The 26,695-nt window shown below is 34.5% G+C and overlaps 1 protein-coding gene across 4 annotated transcripts in view; it reads right to left on the bottom strand.

Annotated features, from left to right (window-relative positions):
- The window catches only part of NCKAP1 (NCK associated protein 1), a 118,227-nt gene that overhangs the window by 48,280 nt on the left and 43,252 nt on the right, over positions 1–26,695 (bottom strand). For all 4 annotated transcript variants that reach the window (XM_074399379.1, XM_039469737.2, XM_074399380.1 and 1 more), the window contains 9 exons: positions 25,139–25,276; positions 24,273–24,321; positions 18,454–18,610; positions 15,631–15,687; positions 12,779–12,875; positions 12,315–12,421; positions 10,458–10,590; positions 8,040–8,121; positions 6,122–6,180 (listed from right to left, as the gene is read on the bottom strand). In XM_074399379.1, coding sequence (XP_074255480.1) covers positions 6,122–6,180; positions 8,040–8,121; positions 10,458–10,590; positions 12,315–12,421; positions 12,779–12,875; positions 15,631–15,687; positions 18,454–18,610; positions 24,273–24,321; positions 25,139–25,276 — 879 coding nt within the window. The remainder of the gene's footprint in view (positions 1–6,121; positions 6,181–8,039; positions 8,122–10,457; positions 10,591–12,314; positions 12,422–12,778; positions 12,876–15,630; positions 15,688–18,453; positions 18,611–24,272; positions 24,322–25,138; positions 25,277–26,695) is intronic.

The following is a 26,695-nucleotide window of genomic DNA, read 5'->3' as shown; positions in this document are numbered from 1 at the left end:
TTAGACCTCAAAAGCCACAGGGAACAAAAGCAAAAATGGATAAATAGGATCACATCAAGCTAAAAAGCCCCTATGCAACAAAGAAGGAAACACTCAGCACAGTGAAGAGACAACCTATAGAATGAGAGAAAATATCTACAAAGTATTCAACAGACAAGGTATTAATAATCAGAATATATAAGGAACTCAAAACAGCTCGACAGCAAAAAAAAAAAAAATTCTGATTTATAAAATGGGCAAAAGATATAAACAGACATCTTTCTCAAAAGAAGACATACAGGTGACCGACAGATGTATTTTAAAAATGCTCAACATTAGAGAAATTATCAGAGAAATAATTTGCATTATCATAGAAATGCAAATCAAAACCACAATAAGATGTAGTAACACCCTAGTTAAAATGGCTATTATCAAAAAACAGAAAATAAATGTTAGCAAGGATGTGGAGACAGAGGAACTCTCATATATTGCTGGTGGGAATCTGAATTAGTAGAGCCACTATTGAAAACAGTAGTGTTTGAGGTTCCTCCAAAATTTAAAAACAGAATTTCCATATGATCCAGCAATTGCACTGCTGAGTAGATATTCAAAAGAGAGGAAATCAACATACTGAAGAGGTATTTGCATCCCATGTTTACTGCAACACTACTCACAATCGCCAAGATATAGAACCCAACCCAAGTGTCTATCAATATATAATGGTAAATATAAACACAATGGAATATTACGCCATAAAAAAAGAATGAAATCCTGTCTGTTGCAGTGACACGGATGGAACTGGAGGAAATTATGCTAAATGAAAAAACTCAGGCACAGAAAAACAAATGCCACATATTCTTACTCCTAAGTGGAAGATTTTTTTTCTTTTGAGATGGAGTTTCACTCTTGTTACCCAGGCTGGAGTGCAATGGCGCGATCTTGGCTCACCGCAACCTCCACCTCCTGGGTTCAGGCAATTCTCCTGCCTCAGCCTCCTGAGTAGCTGGGATTACAGGCACGCACCACCATGCCCAGCTAATTTTTTGTATTTTTAGTAGAGACCGGGTTTCACCATGTTGACCAGGATGGTCTCGATCTCTTGACCTCATGATCCACCCACCTCTGTCTCCCGAAGTGCTGGGATTACAGGCGTGAGGCACCGCGCCCAGCCCTAAGTGGAAGTTTTATATTGGAGTTTAGGGGTTTAGGGTGCCCTTAGCTTCCCTGAGAGGAGGAGGGTTTTTTTAGGTTTTTGGTTTTCTGCCCTTTTAGGAATGAGACAGGGGACCACGGCGCAGTGTGCAGTAAATGCCGGACTTAAAAGTGTTTGTAGAAAGTGATTTACTTATTTAGAGAGACAGAAACCAGGGAAGGAGACAGAAAGAAACAGCTAACTCTCACACCGACTGAGAAAATCCAGAAAGATGTAATTTAGGAGAGTAAAGCAGCTTCCACACTTGAGTAGAAGGGAACAGAGAGAGATGGAGTGTAGGAGGGGAAGACAGGCTTTTACCAGAGAGTGTGGAAGGGGACTTGAGATGGGAAATTTAGGAGAGAGAAAGATGGCTTCCATGAAGGGAGTGTTCATGGAAGGTGACTCAAACATGGAGTTTAAAGGGGTGTGGAAGAAGGGGACTTTTAACCTGGGAGGAACCCCCACCTTCTTTAAGACCCCGGGCCAACGAAAGGAATTTTTTCAGAACTTTTACTATTGACTTTAGTTTTTTTCCATGCCTGCAAAATGTAAACATAAACTGTTAAATCTCCCCGATGGAGAGAGATGGGAGGAGGGCATGGCTCTGGGAATTTCTTGCCCTTAAAACTCCGCCCCCTTGTGGACCTGAAAAGAGAACACATTCCCTCAGGAGCTAAAAATTGATCTCATGGAGGCAGAGAATAGCACGATGGTTACCAGAGGCCGAGAAGGGCAGGGAGGAAGTGGGGAAAAGGATTGGTAATTGGTTCAAAAATGTAGTTAGATATGAGGAATAAGAACTAATGCTTGTTAGCACAATAGGGCAACTGTAGTTAATAATTTACTGCATCTTAAATAACTAGAAGAGTAGATTTGGAATGTTTCCAATATATGTGTTTGAGGTGATGAATATTCCCATTACCCAAATTTGTTCATTTTACATTGTATACCCGTATCAAAATATCACATGTACCCCATAAATATGTAAAACTATTATGTATCCAAAAAAATTTTAAACAAAATAAAATAAAGTCAGAACTTAAATAACTTTGTGAAAACAGATTCAGGAGAAATGGACAGTAACAAAACAAGATAATGATTTAAACACTCATCTGAACTGCCTGACAACAATGGAGGGAGAAACATGTTACTAAAAGAGAACAGGTTTAAGTAAAAGAATATGAACAATTTGAATAAATTAGAAAACAGAGGAGAAAAGATATTTGAAAGAGCAACTGAAAATGCTTAATGGAATACACAGCAGAATGAGATCACTTAGGAAGTAGAAAAGAATGACAAAGAAAACATAGAATTCTTAAGAGTAGGAAAAGGACAGAGAAAGATAAAGTGACCTATGAAAGAGCAATGACCTTAGAACCAAACTAAATAGGATAAGTGAAGACACAAAGCACATTATTAAACTTCTCTCAAAGGCTTGTTCTTCTGGTCCTGCTCTGCTCAACGACTATTGGTTATCTACAGAACTCTTCACTACTCTCTGGCTATGTGAGTAGTGACAATTTACTTAACAATTCTTGTACTTCTACCTAAAGCCAAAGGTCAGTGATCAAAGTCAGATCATTCATACTTCTTGTGAATATTTTCCCCTTCTTACAGTAAATACTCTACACTCAAAAATCTCTTTACTCATTTGTTTGTTTGTCCTTTTCTTTTTCCTGTTCAAAGCAATTTCAACTTGAAAAAAGCTATAACCCTTCTAAGAAGACTGAAATTTAACTGATAAACATACTGTCTATGACATCTCTTAATCTTTCAGATTTTCAGCTGCTATTTTTTTACATTTTTTATGCTTTATCTCCATAGCTAGACTATAAAATCCTCAAAAGATGAATGTGCTATTCTTCTACAGATTATAAAATGCTGCTCAGTATTTTATCTTCTGTATCCTACAGTCTAATCTGTAGACTTGGAACCTTTAACTTTGAATTGCACCTCCATACCTATGTGAATCTTCTAAATTCTGGACACTGCCTCCTACCTTGAACTTTTGTTCTCTACTTCTAGTCAACATTTCTGTGGCTTAGTTGTGTGCCCCATTCCTTCCTTCCTTGGTATGCGTTGTCCTGTTTTTGTCACTAAAAAAAAAAAGGTCTCTATGCAGTAGAAAGGGTCTGAGTGATGACATGTTCTAAACGTGGTTAAAAGCAATGTTATACATTGAAATGTATCCCCGAAAAAAAGATGTGCTTGAGTCCTAACCTCCCAGTACCTCAGAATGGAACCTTATTTGGAATTAGGGTGTTTACAGAGATAAGCAAGTAAAAATGAGGTCATTTGAATGGGACCTAATCAAACATAACTGGTAGCCTTATATAAAGGGAAAATTTGGACATGAAATATGCAGAGAGGAAAAATGACGTGAAGAAACACAGGGAGAATGCCTTTAGAGTGATGCAACTACAAGCAAGGAACAACAAAGATTACCAGCAAATCACAAGAGCTAGGAGAGAACATGAAACAGGTTCTCACTTGCAGTCCTTGAAAGAAACCAACACTACCAACACCATGCTTTTAGACTGACAGCCTTCAGAACTATGAAATAACACATTTCTATTAAGCCATCCAGTTGGTACTTTGTTAGGACAGCCCTAGAAAACTAATACATGCAGGTACAGATTACATGAAAAAGAATCATAACTAGCTAGTGATGCTGTTATAAAAATTTTATAAAAACTTAAAAAAACCTACACATAGGAATAATCAGGTCTATATTCTTCATGTTCACTCAATGCTTTTTATTTTGCTATGATTGAAAAAAGGTAAAATTCTCACATGAATACTTCAAATGTAAATGTGCATTTGAAATGCATCTAAATCTCTAAAATTCTCTGAGCCCAAGTATTGGTTTAGGCACTCCCATAAACTGAGAACAGGAGATTAAAGCAGTTCAAGCTTTGTGACAATGACTTTCAAAGTTTTAAACATGTATACCCTTTGGCAGAGCAAATTTCACTTCTTTTTTTACAAGTTCTACTTCTGTATTGTTTCATTTCCTTTTTAAAAACAGGTATCAATTTTAAAACTTCATTTGTAATAAGAAAATAATCTATAATATATACACATTTAACATTTTGGGATGGTGGTATTTCAAGTGTACTTTCCTGATCTCCCACTAATTGGGAAGTTATTTAATACTTTTATTTATAAAAATCTTCAGTTCTAAAAATAAGCTCCCTATGGAATATAGAAGTGCTTATGTATTTTGAGGTTGGAAGGAAGAATCTAAGAAAAGCAAAAGCACCTCAGAGTACTAAGCAGACTGCCAGAAAAGTATGGTCATCCTGAGAGTCTTCACTGAGACTGCATCCATCTAAAAATATCTTCCACAAATACTTCTTATATTTTCTCTTTTTAATTAAACAAGTAGATATTTTATTACTTTTTTAAGAGCAAAACATGCCAGGCACTATGGCTCATGCCTATAATGCCAGCATTTTGGGAAGCTGAGGCAGGAAAATTGCTGAAGCCAGGAGTCTGAGACCACCCTGGACAAGAAAGCAAGACCCAGTCTCTACAATTTTTTTTTAATTAGCTGTGTGTAGGGGCTTGCACCTATAGTCCCAGCTACTCAGGAGGCTGATGTGGGAGGACTGTCTTGAGCCTGGGAGCCTGAGGTTACAATAAGCTATAATCACACTACTGTACTCTAGCCTGGGTGACAGGGCAAGGCTCTGTCTCTAAAATATAAACAAATAAGTATTTTAAAATAAATAGATAAATAGTAAAACAGTACATAGTACTACCTCATTTACTTGTTTGAACATCTAAAAAAATACAGACCAGTTATTAAAAGTGCGTATTTCTGGAGAATAAGACTGGGAAAGGGGCCAATTGAATGGTTTAACTTTATAATGAGTCAAATGACTATATAATGATATGACTACTATCATTTAAAACTATATGGATTTTTAAAAGATGCAGATTACTGAGAACACTGGGCCATTTTCCCATAATTACTTAAATATTTACAGGGTAACTAATTTTTATCATTAAAGTTACAGCATATACCAAGGTGTTAGGCTTGAATTTTTAAAGCCTTTATGAACTATTTATATGAGACTTATCTATTAAATGAACACTCTAATAATATTTATTTCTGTTGTTCAGAAAATTGAAGCTTTTGGCACAGATCAGGTGGTGGTAAACTATGGCCTGTGGGCTACCTGCTTGTTTTATAAGTAGTTTTACTGGAATACAGCCATGCCCATTAAGTTATGTGTGTTGTCTACAGGTGCTCTCACACTGCACTGGCAGAGTGCAGCTGTGATGACATGGCTGCAAGCCTAAAATTTTTATCAGCTGTCTCTATTTAAAAAAGTTTGAAGCCGGGCGCGGTGGCTCACGCCTGTAATCCCAGCACGTTGGGAGGCCAAGGCAGGTGGATCAGGAGGTCATGAGATCGAGACCATTCTGGTCAACATGGTGAAACCCCATCTCTACTAAAAATACAAAAATTAGCTGGGCATGGTGGCGCGTGCCTGTAATCCCAGCTACTCGGGAGGCTGAGGTAGGAGAATTGTCTGAACCCGGGAGGCGGAGGTTGCGGTGAGCCAAGATCGCGTCATTGCACTCCAGCCTGGGTAACAAGAGTGAAACTCCATCTCAAAAAAAAAAAAAAAAAAAAAAAAAAGTTTTTGTGCTTTCATTTTGGAATTAAATATTTGAATCAGGATAATCAAGAGATAGACTGGGTTTTGAATTTTTAGATATTTTAAAATTAAAATAATCTATTCAAAAACTCATATATTGGCTTAAGTTATAAATATATTTATTCAAGTTTAATAACTAGTACAAAATATTTCTTTTATGGTTAAGTATGCAAAAGAAATCTTTTCGATAGGTATATAATAATGAATATTTTATACTTCTGTCACAAAATTTTTCATGTTAACTAAAAACAGAAAGACAATAAAAAGTTATTCTTACCTGTAACCTAAACCAATCTAATCTCATTCCTCTGAAATCAAATACTTCCCCATCTTCAACTGTAGTAACAGAAAAAAATATATATATATTATAAAGCAAATTAATATTTTCACAAATCCATAAGAACGTTTTAAATTTTAAGAGCTAAGACAATTCTACTTCTGAGTATAGCTTAAAGAATTAAAGCCAGGGTCTTAAAGAGATATCTGTATACTCATGATCATAGAAAAATTATTCAAAATAGTCAAAGGTAGAAGCAACTTAAGTTTCCACTGACAGATGAATGAATAAACAAAATGTAGCATCTAAATACAATGAAGGCCAGGTGCAGTGGCTCATGCCCATATTCTCAACACTTTGGGAGGCCGAGGCAGGTGGATCACCTAAGGTCAGGAGTTAGAGACTAGCCTGGCAAACATGGTGAAACTCCGTCTCTACTAAAAATACAAAAATTAGCTGGGTATGATGGTGTGTGCCTGTAGTCCCAGCTACTTGGGAGACTGAGGCGGAAGAATGACTTGAACTCTGGAGGTGGAGGTTACAGTGAGCAGAGATTACACCACTGCACTCTAGCCTGGGCAACAGAGCAAGACTCAGTTTCAAAAAAATAAAATAAAATAAACATATATCATGGACTATTATTCTGCCTAAAAAAGAAAGGAAATTCTGACACATGCTACTATGGCTGAACTTGAGAACATCATACCCAGTGAAATTAATGAGTCACAGAAAGACAAATACTCTGTATTCCACTTAAATAAGGTATCAAGAGTAGTCATGCTTACAGAAACAGAAAGCAGAATGGAGGTTGCCGGGAGCTAGCAGGAAAGGGAAATGGGGTGTTGTTCCATAACCATTAAAAGAATTTGTTTTGCAAGATGAAAATGTTTTGGAGATTGGTTGTACAACAATATGAACATACATAACACTACTGAACTATACACTCAAAAATGGTTAAGATGGTCAATTTTATGTGTATTTTACAATTAAATAATAAAAACATTTTAAAATGTAAGAGTGAAGACGGTGATAAAATTCTCAAATCCTGTAAAGATGATGATAAAGGAGACAGTTGTGCTAAGGAAGTAAAGGCTTCTCTCCTAAGCTCTCTGATTCTCAGTGTGCTTACATGTCAATTTGAAGGAGGCAGAAAAGAATTTGAGAGAGCCTATGAACAGAAACTTTGGACGGCACGCTGACGTTCAACAAAATAACTCTATATAAACCAATTATGACCAGACAAAATTATTGTAGTTTCATTACTTAAATGTGGTAGCTATACAGACTGAACTAAGAAAACTGTTTATATATTTATTACTCACAAGTTTTCAAGGTTTCTGATATCTTTTATTAGAAGACTATATAACTAAAACTTACTATCAATTCACTAGAATGGAGTGTTCAAATAATGGCAAGGTGATTGATTATATGACATCAATTTTTTAGATTGACAGATTTGAGCTCAAATTCCTAATCTTGCTTAATAGCTATTAGTGCTTGGCAAATTATGTTCAGTAACTGAGAGGTTAACCCTCAAATCCAGAGTTTCCAATCTGTCAAAAGTAATAATAGTGTTGAAAAAGGAATGTGGAGTTAATGGGATAATAAATATATAAAGTGCCTGGCACAGACTATTTTATAAATGGCATTAAATATTGTTATTGGTATGCTTGGATCAAATATATGTCTTACTACAAAATGCAGTCCTTCCTGCTTAATAATTAGAAATATCAAACTATAATTATAATTTTTGTAAATGGCATCACAAACGCATTTTGAAAATCTTTGCTTCAGAGAACAATATTAAGACAAAAGATAACAGATCACTAGCCAAATTAATTGGTAAATTCTCTCCTTAATAATCAAGTTTGAAAATCTAATTAGAAGAAAATATGCTTTTATTTAAAGGACTTATTACCTTGTTTTACACTTAGGGAAGTCATAGTGTTAACAAAAGAGGACATTATGATTGATTCATCTTCAGGGCAAACAGAAAGATTCTGAAAAACAAACACAAAGTAATATTAAAAACATCTAGTTGGGAAACAACTCAGGTCTATCAATTAGTGGACTGATAAACTGGCATATCCATACTATGGAGTATCTTTCAGTAATAAAAAAGAAATAAAATTTTAACATACACCGTAACATGAATCCCAAAACCATTAGGTTAAGTGAAAGAAATAAAAAAGATTATGTGTAAAAAAGTGCATTTTTAATACACTATATAGGAAAATTTATATGAAAAAATACTTTTTAAGGCAAAAGTATAGTGACAAATACCACTTGCTGTGAAGGGCTTAGCAAAAAATGATGAAGGTGTACCATAAGGGTATATAAGCAAACTTTTAAAGGTGTCGGAAAAGTTGTCTTGAATGTGGTGGTGGTAATAATTGCACAAATGTACACAGCTACCAAAATTTACAACATGCACTAAAAATGAGTGATTTTTGTTGTATTTATGTTAACCCTCAACAAAATAAAGACCTAAAAACCCTTCAACCTGGCTAAAAAAATGAATATTTGATAAACTGTATCTAAAGTGCATGTTAAAAATAAATTCCTTTAAAGACAAATAAGAAAAAGCAAGAAAAAAAATAAATTCCTTTTAAAAAGTGGATGCTTCGCTTACAAACAGCATAAATAAAACACATTTTCAAAACATTATGATGTGAATGTACATATCATTAAACTTGTATCATTTCACTTAAAAATCATGAAAATGGTAAATATTGTTACATACATTTTACCACAATAAAATATTAACGCCTATTGTAATCAACTCTGCTAACAGGTTTACAACTTTAGTTCTAAATTTATATGCTAGCAAATGGTGAAAAACATTGTGAATATACTTTGCAACAGAATAGGGTGGCTCAGGCTTTGGAGTTAAAACTTAGGTTTGACTACTGGCTTTATTACTTATGAGCTGTGTGATACTGAGCAAATTACATAAAGCATTTCTTCTTCAACAAATAATAATGACTATATCAACTCTTGCAGAGGTATTCTACAGATTTGCTAAGATACACTATCAATAAATCTGGCAATTACTAATATCAGTCTTATTATTGTCTATGATACTATACTATTACTATAATCTCAGAAGAAATGCTAAGAAATAGTTTTCTCAGTACTAGTAAACTCCATTTTATATAAAAATAGATTAAGTGACTCAGGAATTCTGGTTTACTTTTTAAACTGTATGCTAGTATGAATAAATAATAAACAGTAACAAAAGCTTCTGGCTTATCTGTTAATAACTATTCAAATAAAATTACAGCAAGTCAATAATACTACACTTAATGGCCACAGAAAGGAAGTATCTGAGCTCCATCTAGTGGATAAAAGAAGAAATAACCTACATAGTTTAGAATACTAGCCTGTAACAATACATACATAATTCAAGGTAAAAAAAAATTATATAAACAATTTCTTTCCTGATCTTAGGTTGATTTGAAAAAAAGGAGAACTTCAAAGTATTGTTATTTAATTGGAAAAACTAGCAGCTTTAGAGTAGTCTTTATATAAAGAGGATTATTAACTGTTCTTTCTTTACACCATATATTAGCTTAGAGTCATTTAAATCGTGTAATTTTATAAAGTGAAGAAAAATAAAATACTATTTCCTTAGGGTCAGTTTATTTGAATAAAATTTTTAAAATTTAAAGATGAAGAGGACTGAATAAATAAATTATGGAAAGCAAAACAAAGGCTAACAAACCAATTAAGGAAAAAAATTTACATTTCAATTAGAACGTCTATATAAAATCTTTATTTACTGCCCATCCTCTAACAATTTTCTCCAAAAAGATTTTTATTCCACTTTCCCTCTAATACTTAATTACCAATTACATTGTCTCTATCATGTCTTCTGTAACTCCATAGCTACTGCCCAAGTGTCGGCTCTCATCACCTTTCACCTAGCCTACTGCAGTCATTTTTCTTTTGGTCTCTCTGCCTCTTCCCTTGGTTGCCCGCAGTCTATCATCCACACTGAACCAGGGTGATCTTTCTAAGCAGTACAACTGATTCATGAATAACCTCCTCTTTCCCAAGGCCCTCTATAATTTGGTTAGTATATTATCTCTACCTTCAGGATAAATAATCGTTTCCTTCCTTGTGTTCACTCTGAGCTTTATATACACTTAATGCCCAACACCTATCACACTGGACTACAATTGTTTCCTCCCTTCTAGGCAATGATCTCCTTGACAAAAAATAAACATGATTTATCCACTGCTTGGCACATAGTATTTCATAAATGCTTGTTGAACAAACAAATCAAATACTATCAAAGGTGGGAGGGAAGGAACAAATGTAAGATAGTTTTTACCTGTACGAGTTCATTGAGGACAACAGCATCAAAGCCAGAAAGGTACTGCACGTAATACCTTTGCATTACAGGTCCGTACTTTCTCACATGTGCTCTAAGCTCTTCCATGTAAAATATTAATTCAGCAATGTGCCTTTTTTTAAATTACAAGAAAAAAATTTAAAATAATAAATGCATCATTATTAAAAAATATATTAGATACCCTTGATCTCATTTCTAAAAGGTTTTTTTTCTTATAAAGGGCATTAATATTTAATGTCAATTATTTCCTTTTTAAATTATTTCATAAGAATAAAATCACAGAAAGCAAAGTTAAAAAAAAAAAAGCTGAGGCTAAAAATGGATGGCAGAAAATCCAAACTGAAAATAAACAGGGCTGGGCACAGTGGCTCACAACTGTAATCATAGCACCTTGGGAGGCCAAGGTGGGCTGATCACTTGACGTCAGGGGTTCAAGACCAGCCTGGCGAACATGGTAAAATCCTGTCTCTACTAAAATACAAAAATTAGCTGGGCATGGTGGTAGGTGCCTGTAATCTTGGGAGGCTGAGACAGGAGAATCGCTTGAACTCAGGAGGCTGAGGTTTCAGTGAGCCGAGATGGCAACACTGCACTCCAGCCTGGGTGGCAAAGTAAAACTCCATCTCAAAAAAAAAAAAAAAAATTAAATTAAAAAAATAAACAGGATATCTTATAAATACATCAAAAAATGTCAAAAGAGGATTAGCAAGAAACAAAATTTTTCTTTATGATCTTATTTCTCTGCTTTTTTTTTTTTTTTTTTGAGACAGAGTTTCGCTCTTGTTACCCCAGCTGGAGTGCAATGGCGCGATCTCGGCTCACCGCAACCTCCACCTCCTGGGTTCAGGCAATTCTCCTGCCTCAGTCTCTTAAGTAGCTGGGATTACAGGCACATCCACCATGCCCAGCTAATTTTTTTGTATTTTTAGTAGAGACAGGGTTTCACTATGTTGACCAGGATGGTCTCGATCTCTTGACCTCGTGATCCACCTGCCTCGGCCTCCCGAAGTGCTGGGATTACAGGCTTGAGCCACTGCGCCCGGCCTTCTGCTCTTTTTTTTTTTTTTTTTTTAACTCCTATTGAGAGACTGAACTAAAATAAGACGAAGACATTTTAATGACACACCGAGTTGCAACTCTATAAATAGGATTTTTATTTAAATGTTTTGTGTAGCAAATAGTTTTGAAAAATGAATTCCATAAGAAATATTACTGAGCATAGCAAGAAAGCAAAAACTTTATCACCACGAAGCATACCAAGAGAAAAAAGCCCTGGTTTAAAACTAAAGTTGACTTTGCATTCTAATTAATATCATCTAATATTACAAATATTCCAAGTTGTAAAAAATAATTTTGCTTCAAATATAAGTCTCCAGATTCCTGAGCCCATAAATCAGAATAAAGATGGTACACAACTTATAATGGTTTGGACATACTATCTTTCTACTTTACAATAGTGCAGAAATGATACACATTTAGCACAAACTGGACTTTGAATTTTGGCTTTTATTCCCAGGCTAGCAATAGACAGTATTATATTCTATCATGATGCTGCCATAGTTCCCAGTCAACTACGTGATCAGAAAGATTGACAACCTATACTTTACAGTGTACTATGTTGCCACATAAATTTGCCCAACTGTAGGCTAATAAAAGTGTTCTGAGCACATTTAAGGTAGGCTAGGCTAAGCTCTAACATTCAGTAGATTAGGTACTAAATGCATTTCAATTTAACAGTATTTTCAACTTTCAATAGGTTTATCAGGACATAACCCCATTGTAAATCAAGAAGCATCTATATACAGAATCATAATTTTTTTAATGTTGCTAACTTACTTATCTATAAAGTCGTCTGCACTCTTCTTTGGCATGTTATCTGCATGACGAAGTAGCCAGATAATTTCATCACGGGCAAAGGATAATGCCATAAAAACAAAAAGTGCCTGTTTTTTTAAAAAAATAAGTATTTATTCTTATTCAAAGATTAAAAACAAAACTGACTGACAATCTCTATGTGAAAAGTCTTTGGCAAGAAGTGACAATATCAATTCAAAAGAGAGAAGAGACTAACAGGAAAGGACAGAAGAAAACTTCTAAGTATGTATAAAGGAGAGCATGCATATAAGGGAGAAGAATGCAGGCAGGTATGATGTATGAATGTCAAGTCAGCAAATTCATTCTCCACTAAATATAAAAATCCATTTACATAGTCCCTGACTCAAATTTCAGGAAAATAGCATATAGAAATGTTTAAAATTTTAATATGGCACAATTACTGAAATAATCATTAAATGAATTACCTTGGGACCTAGCAAGCCAGGTTGATCAGAGAGGACAGTAGCCAATTCTTTCAGTGCAGATCTTAAAAACTTGCGTCTTTCTCTGTGCATTGAACCACTACAGGGAAAGACACCATCACAGTTTAGCTTCTTCACTAAAATTATTATTGGCAATAAAGTAACTAGCATTTCAAGTTCAACTTCCAAAGCCCTTTTATAGGAAGCAGAAGCTCCTATAAAAATCATCTTGTATGTTTGTCATCAAATGAGTATCTAATCTTCCATTTATCCTTGCCTTTCTTGTGTTGCTTTTTAAACTCTGTTCCTTCTGTTACTCTCCATCTATCAAAATCCTACACAAACTTCAAGAACCATTTCCCAACATCCAGCTATTTATTTATGAATAATTTCTGCAATTTTAGTACCAAATAGCTTTAAGCACTTTATAGACTATGAAATCCTTGAAGGTGACCAAGCACAATGGTTCATGCCTGTAATCCCAGCACTTTGGGAGGCCAAGTTGGGTGGACTGCCTGAGCTCAGGAGATCGAGACCAGCCTGGGCAACATTGTAAAATCCCATCTCTACTAAAAATACAAAAAATTAGCCAGGTGCAGTGGGGGGGTGCCTGTAATCTCAGCTACTAGGGAGGCTGAGGCAGGAGAATCACTTGAGCCCTGGAAGTGGAGGCTGCAGTGAGCTGAGATCATGCCACTACACTCCAGCCTAGGTGACAGAGAAGACTCTGTTTCAGAAAAAAAAAATTCCTTGAAGGCAAGAACTAACTTACTATATATATTTTTGTCACTTCCACATAGAAATTAATAAATATAACTTAATAAATATCTAGTTATAATTTTATTAAGTATATTACTATTAAATATACAAAACTAAATACACAAGAGCTACAGTCAATAAAGGTATGGGGATGAGATCTATTTGGCACTCCTGTTCAAAAACAGAAAAATGAGAAAAGGAAGGGATAATCATAAATATTCATATACTAGGTATTTTAAAATTAAGATTAGAAAATTTTCTCACATATTACCAGAAAGAAAAAAATCAGAAAATGTTCTAAGTATTACAATTCCTCATACAACGCAAAATACACACTGCTCCAAGAAAGTTTTAGAATTTAGATAGGTGCATAAAATAAATGTGTGTGTGTGTATGAATGATGCATACGTCAAAAACCCAAGTATAAAGAATACACAGCACTAGTAACTTCACTGTGACACAGTAGATCAGTTTCAGAGGACTCAAATTAAAACCTATGCTCTCTCCACATGACCTTAGGTTCCAACTCTAAGTTTCAGCTTCTTGTCTACAGAATAAGTATGATGACAACTGTCTCAAAAGATGCACCATCTTTCATGATGCCTGATATATACTGCTTTCATGTTACTTTAATTTCAGTGACAAGCTCTTTTTACTGACAATAGTAAAGTCATCGTGTCATTTCCAAGAAGAAAATGAGCAAATGTTATTTTGATTGTTTTACTTCACAGGATTACTGTAAGGAGTCTGTGATGTTTACCGGAATAAAATGTCTATAAAGCACTTGGGGCTGGCATGGTAATTAGTCCTAGAAGTTAGTACTGCTTACTATAATTATTTAATGAACAGAAGAAGGAAAATAACAATATCTTACTTGTAAAAGATCTTTACAAAAGATAGCTATACCTATATATATTTATCTGCCTATAGTAGGGTCTATACTATGAAGAAATAATAATTATGTGCATTCTGCAAGTCTAGAGAGGAATTCTAACAAACTTTAAAGTATGCTATTTGCACTAGAAATCATTTTTGACAAATTAAGCACATGTATTTCATTAAACTCAGTAAAATATGAATAAGGAATGATATAGCACAGATACAATGAGTAAAGACGGTTTAAATTCCCAGTATCTATCTTATAGCCTAAACTTAAATCCTAAAATTTCTCATAGTTTTACAGTTTTATCTATGGAGTGATGATTGTCTTCTCTCTGCCTTATATAGAAATACTGATAGATCAAATAATATTATCACTATATATTACCTAAGTTCATTGGAGAAAATATACTACATTAAGTATATCATATACATAACAATTAAAGTGAAATATCAAATTATTTAGAATTATTTTATGAGAAAACTAGAAAGTTGTTCAAAGTCTTAAAATACACTAATTTCTCAGGATATCTATACATTTACTAACATAAGAAACTAAAATTGGGAAGAGTTGCACTCTTAAAAGTAAATATTGGCTGGGCATGGTGGCTCATGCCTGTAATGCTGGCACTTTGGGAGGCTAGGGTGGGCTGATCACTTGAGGTTAGGAGTTCAAGACCAGCCTGGCCAACATGGTGAAAACCTGTCTCTACTAAAAATACAAAAATTAGCTGGGCATGTGCAGCAGGTGCCTATAATCCCAGCTAGGCAGGAGGCTGAGGCAGGAGAATTGCTTGAGCCCAGGAGGTAGAGACTACAGTGAGCTGAGATGGCATCACTACACAACAGCCTGGGGGCCAAAGCAAGAGTCAGTCTTAAAAAAAAAAAAGTAGATTATTATATGGAAGAGTTATAAGAATATATTGATTTTCATGTAGTAGTACAAAAATCATGTTGGTATGCAGACCATAGTGGCAGTGAGATTACACCCAAAGTAAGAGTCCTTACTTATAAGGAAGTGTAATACTTCCTTATAGCATCTTATCAATACTTCAAAAACACTTAAAAGAGGCTATCTACTTAATATTTCTCAATGACTGAAAGTCCCCCTCTTCTACTACCACATCTTGCATACAAATAATCTGTACTCACTTTAACAAAATGCTTTAAGAATTTTTTTTGATTAAAACTACCACAAAGAAAATAAAACTACTTACGCATGTGACACAGCTGCCTCCTTGCATTCTCTTATGTCATTAATACGTTTATTATAGCTATGTGTAAAAAAATTAGAACATCAGTTTAATTTGATCAATAACTGTCAAAATGAGTAAGTCTACTCCTAGAAGTCCAATAAAAATGACAATATCAATTTAAAAACTAGCCCTCAAACTGGAAGTTCACAGAAGAATATACCCACACCTTTTCCTAGCACTTAGATGTCAAGTCTTCCTAAAAAAAAGTCACATCATATTAAATCCAACAATAAAATCAAACATCACAATGTGGATTTTTATTTTATTAAATGTTATTACTTCCTTAATCCCCAATGGAGACACTGAAATCATACTTCTGATGTAATTAACATCAGCTTCCAAAAATCTAAAGTGCTGACAAAGCTCTAATTTCTGACTTTTTAATTAAGCCTATCTCATAAGCATAAAAAAATTCTGAAAGGCTATATATGAGTGATCAAAAGTAGTGACTGTTTGGATATAAACATTTTGTGATGGAGAAAACTGAGGCAGGAAAGCATTTGCCTACTCTATTTTTAACAGAACTATGTATGATTTTAATCTATATTTTTTAAAAAATCTTATTTTTCAAATAAAAAAACATTTAATTAAAAGAAACAACAACATTAGCTTAAAGATGCCACCGTAAAAATAAATGTTAATAAATAATTTCATGAATAATAGATACAAAAAAACCAAAATTCCTAAATTGTTAAAGAAAACATATCTTCCTGACAACTTATCTAAAAATCTCTTACACTATGGCTGGGTGTGGTGGCTTACACCTGTAATCCCAGCACTTTGAGAGACCAAGGTGGGCGGATCACCTGAGGTCAGGAGTTCAAGACCAGCTTGGCCAATATGGCGAAACCCCATCTCTACTAAAAATACAAAAATTAGCCAGGCATGGTGGCAGATGCCTGTAATCCCAACTGCTCAGGAGGCTGAGGCAGGAGAATCACTTGAACCTGGGAGGCGGAGGTTGCAGTGAGCCAAGATCATACCACTACACTCCACCCTAGGTGACAAAAGCAAAAGTCCATCTCAAAAATAAATAATAAATAAAAATCAATTACATTAAAATAAACTTCAACTTCTACACTTAAGTTCTCTAAGATTAACATAGCCTTTGAGCAAATGTTCAAAATATAATAATTCTGTAATCATCACCCTCTATAATTAATAAGCTTTTATACTTACGGTTTGACTATGAAAATTCATATTTTAAACTGGATGATCATTTACAAATTAAAAACAAACTTCTCACAACTTTAAATAGAGATTCTCAAATGATAAATTTATCATTAATAAAGCATAACAAAGACAACTGGTTTCATGGTGCCATTAAATTTACTTACATCATATGTAAGTTCACTCAATATACAGAGGTTAACTGGTTTTAAATATTTATATATATTTAAATATGATTCCACAGTGAGTTTGTCAGTATGCTAATATATGATATTAATATAAGTTTCATGATTTTCAATCTAAATCAATTAGAAAATGACAAAGCCCACCTTGCATATAATATTTCAGGGTATTCCACCATCTAAAATAAGAGCTGAAAAGTACACAGGGCACTATTTATCATATGACTGACAGATCACTGGCCTCAGAATATCAGTATGGTGACAGAAATCAGAACTGTAGTCACTTGAGAAAGGAGTGGGGGGAGTGGTGATTAGGCATGGCAGTACTGACTAGAAAGACAAACAAAAGAATTTTCCAGAAACGATGGCAATGTTCTTACATCTTGATTTAAGTGGTGGTGACGCAGGAGTATTCCTACGCAAAGTCAATGAGTTATACAACTAAGATATATGTATTTTTCTGTTTGTATATTTTATCTCAGTAAAGTATTAGGGAAGATTAACCTCTCCAAGATACAGCTAGAGGAGGTTAGACATGCTGCTCAGGAACCTGGATTTCAATTTGCATTTCAGGGTAATTCTTATGTATGCTAAAATGTGAGATATACTGGCTTAAATTTAGTGTTAGACTTATTTTTATTTTTAAATATCTAGAAGTTTTATTTCATCTCAATTTCATCAGGACATTATTGAACTGGATGTGAAATAAATGTGGGCAAATTTCATTTTTATCTGAAGCTAGCAAGCCCAACATAAATATCCAACATAAGTACAGGGGGGATTCCAGGTATTTTTAAAAGATTTCATAATTGGCAACAAGTCTGAGTTCAATTTGGCTTTTATATATTGGCTACAGAATCTCGAGTGGATAGAAATAAAGCTATTAAAAATTTCAAAGAAACACATTTCAGATATTTATTGGCTTAACTGAAAGTAAATAAAAATAAATCATGTGGAATACTTTCTATTATTTAAATAAAAACAACATAGTTTCCTACGGGCAGTGGTATGACTTCTGTAATTGCTAAAATTAATCCAATTAAGTATTTTTGATTGCTTCATACACTTTTACAAGTGTACTCTAGTCTAAAAGAACACTTCTAAAAATTTTAAACCTCTTAAATGTATATGGTACGTTCACATCTACAATCATATATGACTTGCAAAAGAAGACATATCTTCCTTCTCTAATAAATGTTTTGAAAGGGCAGATAACCTCATTTTTTTTTTTAATATGTGAAGCTACCTGTAAAAAATATGATTGTTACCTATCAGGATGACTTAAGTTAAAAACAACTTCCTGGGACCAAAGTCAGATGGCATAAGCTTTATCTTCCTGTATGGTATGACTACTTCTTTATCCCCAAAACTTCAGTAAAGATAACTCACTCGCCCTTCTCCAAAAAAGACAAAATAAATGAAAATGTCATACCCTCGTATGTTTACAAATAAGTCTTCTGCAGCTTTGTGAATGTGGAAAACTTCATCCCGAAAGAGAGAGAGGCAAGAGCTACTTTGAAGAGCTAGCTTCCAAAGGTTCAGTGCTGTAGCATCAGTATTTAGGATCCCATGGCACAAAATAAAGCCAACTTTAAATAAAAAGAAAAGCAAATATAAGTGCAAATGTAAAAGTATTTTAAAGTTTGGTGAAAGTGTGGCTTTTGAAAAATAGAGAAATGTAACCACAATCACTAAATTGAGACTTCTGAGTGACAGTAACAATACATATGTAGAAAACATGGTAACAATGTTTCTTTTCCAATTATAATTTTCTGTATTTTGCAAAACCAGTTATTTGAACCTACACTGACAAAAGGGAAAAAAAATGTCACTTCTGGGTTATGAATCAAGTCATTTTAATAAAAGTAACATTTATAAAATATTTTCAGCCAAAGATCAGAAATTTCTAATTAACATATAATGCAGTAATCGTTACACTTGTTACAATAACTTAAAGTTTATCTTGGGGCCCGATGTTGTGGCTCATGCCTTTAATCCTCAGCACTTTGGGAGACTGAGGTAGGTGAATCACAATGTCAAGAGTTCAAGATCCCCCTGATCAATATGGTGAAACCCTGTCTCTACTAAAAATACAGGTGGCGGGCAACTGTAATCCCAGCTACTCAGGAAGCTGAGGCAGAAGAATAGCTTGAACCTGGGAGGCGGCAGTTGCAATGAGCCAAGATGGCTCATTTCAAAAAAAAAAAATTATATATATATATAAATATAAAGTGAATCTACTTTCCTAAATCAAGAATAAATCATAAATAGCACCTCACATTTTAATAGCAATTTATAGTTTATTAAGTCTTCTCAAATATATTTTTTCAAATGATTATCCTACATAGCAGACAAGACAAGTGGTATTCTTTCTTTTCTTTTCTTTTTTTTTTTTTTTTGGTAGAGATGGGGTCTTACGTTACGTTGACCAGTCTTGTCTCAGTCTCTTGGTTTCAGGCAATCCTTCCACCTCAGCCTCCCGAAGAAGTGGGACTATAGGCATGAACAACTGCACCTGGCCCATATACTTCTTCATAGTTGAAGAAGTGAAGGGTCACTGACTTCACTAAAACACTATTAAAATAATAAAGCTAGGACTCTGCCCCAAGCATTCATCCTCAAAGTCTAATATTCTTTCAATATATTAAGTTGCTCTCTATTACATGAATTCTAAATATCTTTTTTACCTGTTGTTACCAATCTGGAAATCCTACATAAATGTATAATCTTATATATGCTGACTGATAAACTTTCTAGTCTTCTATACTAGGATGTAAAACCTCAACTTTCATTCAAGAAACATTTACTCAGTGTCTACTACACATAAGGTTTTGCAGTGGGTCAGTTAGTTCAATCCCATTTTCTTTCAGATTTCCCTACGATTCTCAATAGTCACTCCCATGTTTTAACTCCTATTATAACTGTACAACTATTTTGACACTTTAACATAATACTTGCCATTTATCTTTTGATTCTTAACTCAAGCTTCCTTCTTGAGCCACTACAGAATCAAGCTAACTCTGTTAAGTAGGCATATATCATAATACAAATAGAAGTATATTTAACTGCTTTGACTTGAACTATACAAAATATTTTTCATGTAACGGGGGCCCCAAAAACAAGCCAATTATTCAATCTAGCACACAATCAAAGAAACAGAATACATGTATGAAAGATTAAAGAACCCTCAAGAGAAATTTTGTTTGTTTGTAAAACATTTTCCGGCCAGGCGCGGTGGCTCAAGCCTGTAATCCCAGCACTTCGGGAGGCCGAGGCGGGTGGATCACAAGGTCAAGAGATCGAGACCATCCTGGTCAACATGGTGAAACCCCGTCTCTACTAAAAATACAAAAAATTAGCTGGGCATGGTGGTGTGTGCCTGTAATCCCAGCTACTCAGGAGGCTGAGGCAGGAGAATTGCCTGAACCCAGGAGGCGGAGGTTGCGGTGAGCTGAGATCGCGCCATTGCACTCTAGTCTGGGTAACAAGAGCGAAACTCCATCTCAAAAAAAAAAAAAAACATTTTCCTCTTATGTACTTGACTTTCCACCCTAATCCTGAGTGAAATCAGATGTCCTTCATCTCTTTGTATACTTACATTTACAAAATACTTGCTACTATTAATACAAAAGTTTTTCTGAAAATTTTTATCACTTAAAGTGTTTGTTTTTAAGATATGTGTTATGAATTAAAGTGTATTTATTTGTTTAGAATGGACCAAAAAAGGAAAACGAATTTAAAAACAGATTGCCCAGGTTGGGCACAGTGGTTCACACCTGTAATCCCAACACTATGGGAGGCCAAGGCAAGCAGATCACTTTTGGTCGAGACCAGTCTGGCCAACATGGTGAAAACCCCATCTCTATTAAAACTACAAAAATTAGCTGAGTGTGGTGGCGGGCACCTGTAATCCCAGCTACTCAGGTGGCTGAGACAGGAGAACTGCTTGAACTCGGGAGGCAGAGGGTGCAGTGAGCCAAGATGGCGCTACCACACTCCAGCCTGGGCAACAGAGCAAGACTCAAAAAAATAAAAAATAAAATAAAATAAATTGCCCAAGATTAGAGGGATGACTCATTAACTAAACTACACATTAATCTCCTTGATGAAAGTAAGGATGAAAGGACAAAAAAAAATTTAAAAATTTAAAAGAAACTTTTAAAACAGAAGACCAAGTCTAGAGAAGAAAGGAAGAAAATCTTTGAAGGCAGAAAACAGATAAAATTAGACTATCAATACAAAAAAAAAGGCAGAAATTAGTTATCCAAAACTCTGAAGATAAAGAAAAAAAATCTTTCCCAAGGATTCTCCCAAGCCTAATCAACAGACTCAAAAATGAACCCTAAAATAAGCATTAGGATAACTAATTTTATAACTGTAGTGCAAGCAGCTGAGTCCTCAATATTTTACAGCCTGCACAACTCTTAGCATCAGGTTATAATCTAGAGCAGCGATTCTCAAACTTTAGCTTGCACCAAATCACTGAGACAGTATATTAACAGATTGTTAAGAACTATCCAGAGAGTTTCTGCTTAGTAGGTCTTGGGTAAGGATCAAGATTCTGCATATCTAAGAAGTTCCTAGGTGATGCTGATGTTGCTGGTTCAGGAACCACACTTTGAACTAATCCACAACAAAGCTCCAAAGATGGTAGACTATCTACTAAAGAAAAATTCTAGTCTGGGTAATAGTTCCAAAAAAAGAAGTGCAGAATTTGAGGCAACTCCTGACCTTTATATTAGCTCTACTGAGGGTTCAAATACATGAAAGAAGTAAAACTCATTCCTTATTTTGGCAATAGTGGTTATCCCAATTCTGCCTGCTTCCTGATCGACTTGCCAGCTCATTACACAAATCCATGCTGTTAAGTATTCCCATTTAAGGTAAAGAGTTGGGGCGGGGGGAACAATCCTATGTAACTCCAGAGGTCACTCATGACAGCTAACTCTACTAATTAACTCAGTTATTCAGCTGTACATCCATAAACACAAAACAACCAACAATCAGCACGCAATTGAGCAAGGGCAAAACTCTGAAAGCTGTTTTTCTAAATCAATTATGAGACAAAGCATGAAAATCTCATTTTTATAGAAGAAAATATAAATATCACAAAAATAACAAAATAATTAATAAAAATAGCTAAGGGCAGATAGTAGTGTTAAATTCTTCCTCTTTCATGCTAAAAACAACACACTCCAAGTATCAGTCCATAATGAGACTAAGTATTGGAACAGTGTATTTAAAAATTTTCATAAAAATTTCAGTGATTTCTGATTAGAAACTCAATAACCTATTAGACTGAATCTAGTAATAAAAACTATGGGCTTAGATTTTATGTCTTTATTACTCCACTTTTCTGGTAATTCTAGTAATTCATTTTCTGTATTAAAGAATTGATCCAAAAAATATTAAAGAAAAAAACGGGTCCTTCACCATAATTTGAGAAACACTGTAATAAAAAGTCAACAAACTGTATCATCTGTCAATACGGGGGACTGGTTCCAGTACCATCCAGAGATACCAAAATCTGTGGATGCTAAAGTTCTTTATATAAAATGGTGTAGTTTTACATATAACCTACACACTTCCTCCTGCATACTTTAAATCACCTCTAGATTGGTTTTGATACCTAATACAATGCCTACACATCACTTCATTTGTGTGAACTCATTGTAGTACTCATTACGCAGTAAGTTTTGCTTTTTGGGCCTTTGTGAAAATGTTTCTGCTATTTTAATTGGCTACTGACTGAATCTCTGGTTGCAGAACCCCAGGATATGGAGGGCCAATAAAGGGTAATAAATAAAAAAAAAAAAACCTGTAAGAATGAAAAAACACCAACACTTCAAAATGACTCCCCTGTAGCAGTGAGCTTAGGGGTAAGTAGGAGGAATTTATCTATATTACAGAAATTCTCTTTCTGTATTAAACCTGTGTGTCTCCACAGAATAATACAAAGCCATAAAAAACAATGAGATCATATCCTTTGCAGCAACATGGATGGAGCTGAAGGTTGTTATCCTCGGAAACTAAGGCAGGAACAGAAAAGCAAACACTACATGTTCTTATATTTATAAGTGGGAGCTAAACACTGAGTATACATGAACAGAAAGAAAGGGACAACAGACACCAGGGTCTACCTAAGGGTTGGAATGAAAAAACTACCTATCAGGTACTATGCTTATTACCTGGGTGATGAAATAATTTGTACACCAAACCCCCATGACATGCAATTTGCCTATATAACAAACCTGCACACGTACCCATGAACCTAAAAGTTTAAATAAATAAAATCTCTTTTGAAGCTGATAAATAAATAAACAAACAGCTTAAAAGCAAATACAACAAGCTATTAGAAGTCACAGAAACCTGGTGGTAGATTTATGGGTGTTCACTCTACAATTATTTCAACTCTTCTTTTGATGTTCACAATACAATGATGGAAAAAAAAAAACCAAAAACAGAAAAAAAAGAAAGCTTGTGTCTCTTTCTCCCCTAGTTTGTAAGCTTCTTAAGAGCAGAAGCTAGTACTTTTATCTCCTATGCATCTAAAAAACTGCCAAACATATGAGCCATTTATTATATAAACTGAAGTAAATTAAAACCAAAAACTTTAAGTCAACAGACATGATATTTAAATAATCATTAAAAGTAAAAGCAAAATTTAGTTCTGAAGGTTATGTTGAAAGGCAATATAATGTAGCCCATGAGTCTTGGAGTTAGGCTGGTTTTTACCTTGTCTTCGTCACTCACCATCTGTATGGCCTAAGTTTTAGATTCCTCAACTTTAAAACAGACTACCTGGCCAGGTACAGTAGTTCACGCCTATAATCCCAGCACTGTGGGAGGCTGAGGCAGCAGATCACCTTAGGTCAGGAGTTCAAGACCAGCCTGACCGACATGATGAAAGCCCATCTCTACCAAAAATACAAAAATTAGCCAGGCATGGTATTGTCTGCCTGGAGTCCCAGCTACTGGGGAGGCTGAGACAGAATTGCTTGAACATGGGAGGCAGAAGTTGAGTGAGCTGACACTGTGCCACTGCACTCTAGCTTAAGTGAAAGAGCAAGACTTCATCTCAAAACAAACAGACTGTCTACTCTGACGGGATCAATATGAGGACTGAAAGAGGTGATGGACATAGATGGGTTAGCGCAGGGCTAAGTACAGAGGTAGTAACCATGTCACCTGCTTTTTTCTCTAAAATATAAAATCTGAGAAGTAATCACAAAACTAACCCATTTTACTTACAGATAATCCACTTTTCCATTGCATCCAAAGAGAGATATTCACAAGGCATCTTAAAAAGAGAATATATACATTGTCAGTTAAAAGAAATTCTAAAATATATTCCATATTGAGCCACTCTCCTCCCTTTCTCCTGATAACTTACTACCCAACTCTTGGCCCAAATACTACCAGAACAAATTTGAAGAGTTAGATAAAAGTTTTATTACCTATACTGAAACCTGCAGTCAATAAATGACAATGAGAAGTATGCCCCTTTTACATCTGCATATCCTCAAACCACTCTTTAAAAAACACTGTTGCTGTCTTTAATCTGATAAATGACAACTTATCAATTTCTCAAGCCTATTTCAAAGTTAACAGTATTCCAAAGGATAAAATTTTAGTCAAGTTAAAAGACATGTATGTATCTGGATGCTCACTGTCTCACCAAAATCAGTAGCTGTATGTATGTATTCTCCATATGTGTAGTAACACCTATGTTCATAAATACAGAGAAAAGATTGAAAAAAACATAATGGAATATAACAATGATTTTGTCACCTGGTTCTACTTGGTGAGTTTTGGGGTGATTTTTTTTTCTTTATACTTTTCTACATCTTCAGATTTTTCTACCATGAAAAGCAAAACAAATTTTTAAACTTTAAAGAAAAAAATATTCCTACTATTCATCGTATTAATTTAACATCAGTTTTCATTAAGACTCTAAAGCTAAAAAATCTGAATATGACTTAAGTCACGAACATTTTATAATGAACTTCAACTAATAAGCTAATGCTAATTAGAAACAAACTGCGACAGCATTGCTTAACTATTATTTTTTTTTAAATCACTTTATTTTCATTCAAAATAGAAAAATAGAACCATACAGTGTCGGACTGAGCAGGATTAAGCATTGTACTAGGTGCACTGATGAGGCTCAGCAACTGTGCATTTCTCCACTGGTCAGCTGAAAGATTTCTTCGAGGATATACCATTTGAAGAGAAATTAGTGCATCTGAAAGAGACTAATTAAAATACAAAAAAGAAAGCTGAAGAATTTTTTTCCCTTTTCTGTTTATATTCCAGCTACAATTGCTTTGCATTTATAACTATACCATCATAAAACAACATAGCCTATTTAATAGCCATGTTCCTTATAACACCTGAGTTGAGTTGTGGCTCCTCTCCTCTAGAATTTTTATGGTAAATTTTATAAAAGCTACACAGATTCTGCGTTTTTGAGCAAAAGTTTAGCTCAGAAATTCATGTTATTTTCTTAAAGGTTAAAATATGTGGCAATGTTGGGATCTTTATTCCAAAAGGGATAGGGAGCCTACTGTCATCTTTCTGTCAATACATAAGTTTCCATTCTGATAGTTTCTGATAGTTCTAAAAGAAAAAGATTTCAGGGTTATATGACTAAGTGTTAATAAAACTCAACATGCCTTGCAATTCTCTAAAGAATGTCTTATAAAAATAATCCACTGTACCTCATCTTAAATTACTTCTCTTTGCCAACTGGTTTGTTGCTTACAGCTTAATTTTCAAGGTATTCAATGTTTCATCTCAACTGTTTCTTGCTTGCTTTCATAAAAGTCCTTTGCTATTAATCCTTGCTTACTAAAAATTCTGTAAAGACTGATTCTTTAACCTGACTGCACAGAGAATGCCAGAGAAGTTTGTTCTGAATACAGAATACAGGGCTTCAACTGAAATTTATTAACCTCTAGAAACAGAACCCAAGAATCTATCATTTTATTAAGCTACACAAAGTGATTCTGACGTAGCCAACTAAGAATATTTTTAAAATTAAATTATGTTAACTTAATTTTTTGAAATCCTGGGAAATTTGGGAGGTTGTGTGTTATGGGAATTTACTATTCCCTCTCTAGATTTTCTAGTTTATGTGTATAGAGATGTTCCTAGTAGTCTCTGAGGATCGTTTATATATTCTGTGGGACTGGTTATGATATTACCCTTCTCATTTGATTGTGGTTATTTGGATCCTCTCTCTTTTTTTCCTTGTTAATCTAGTTAGGAGTCTGTCAACCTTATTGACAATCCTTTCAAAGAACCAACTTTTTGTTTCGTTGATCCTTTGCATGGTTTTTGGGTCTCAATTTCATTTAGCTCTTCTGTGATTTTAGTTGTTTATTTTCTTATGACACCTTTAGGTTTAGTTCATTCTTATTTTTCTGGCTCCTTTAAGTGCAAGGTTAGGTTATTAATTTCAGCTTTTTCTATCAACTTTTTAGTGCCAAAAACTTTTAACACTGCTTTTGCGACATTCCAGAGGTTTCCGTATGTTGTGTCACTATTTTCATTTCTTTCAAAGAATGAAATCTAGCCAAAAATACAACAAAAAAAGAAAACTACAGGCCAATAACTCTGATGAACATAGACACAAAAATTCTCAACAAATACTTGCAAACCAAATCTAGCAG

This window comes from Saimiri boliviensis, chromosome 5 (assembly GCF_048565385.1).
Source record: "Saimiri boliviensis isolate mSaiBol1 chromosome 5, mSaiBol1.pri, whole genome shotgun sequence".
Classification (NCBI taxonomy): domain Eukaryota; kingdom Metazoa; phylum Chordata; class Mammalia; order Primates; family Cebidae; genus Saimiri; species Saimiri boliviensis.
The sequence above is the reverse complement of the archived record's forward strand: the minus strand, read 5'-3'. Positions and strand labels throughout refer to the sequence as shown.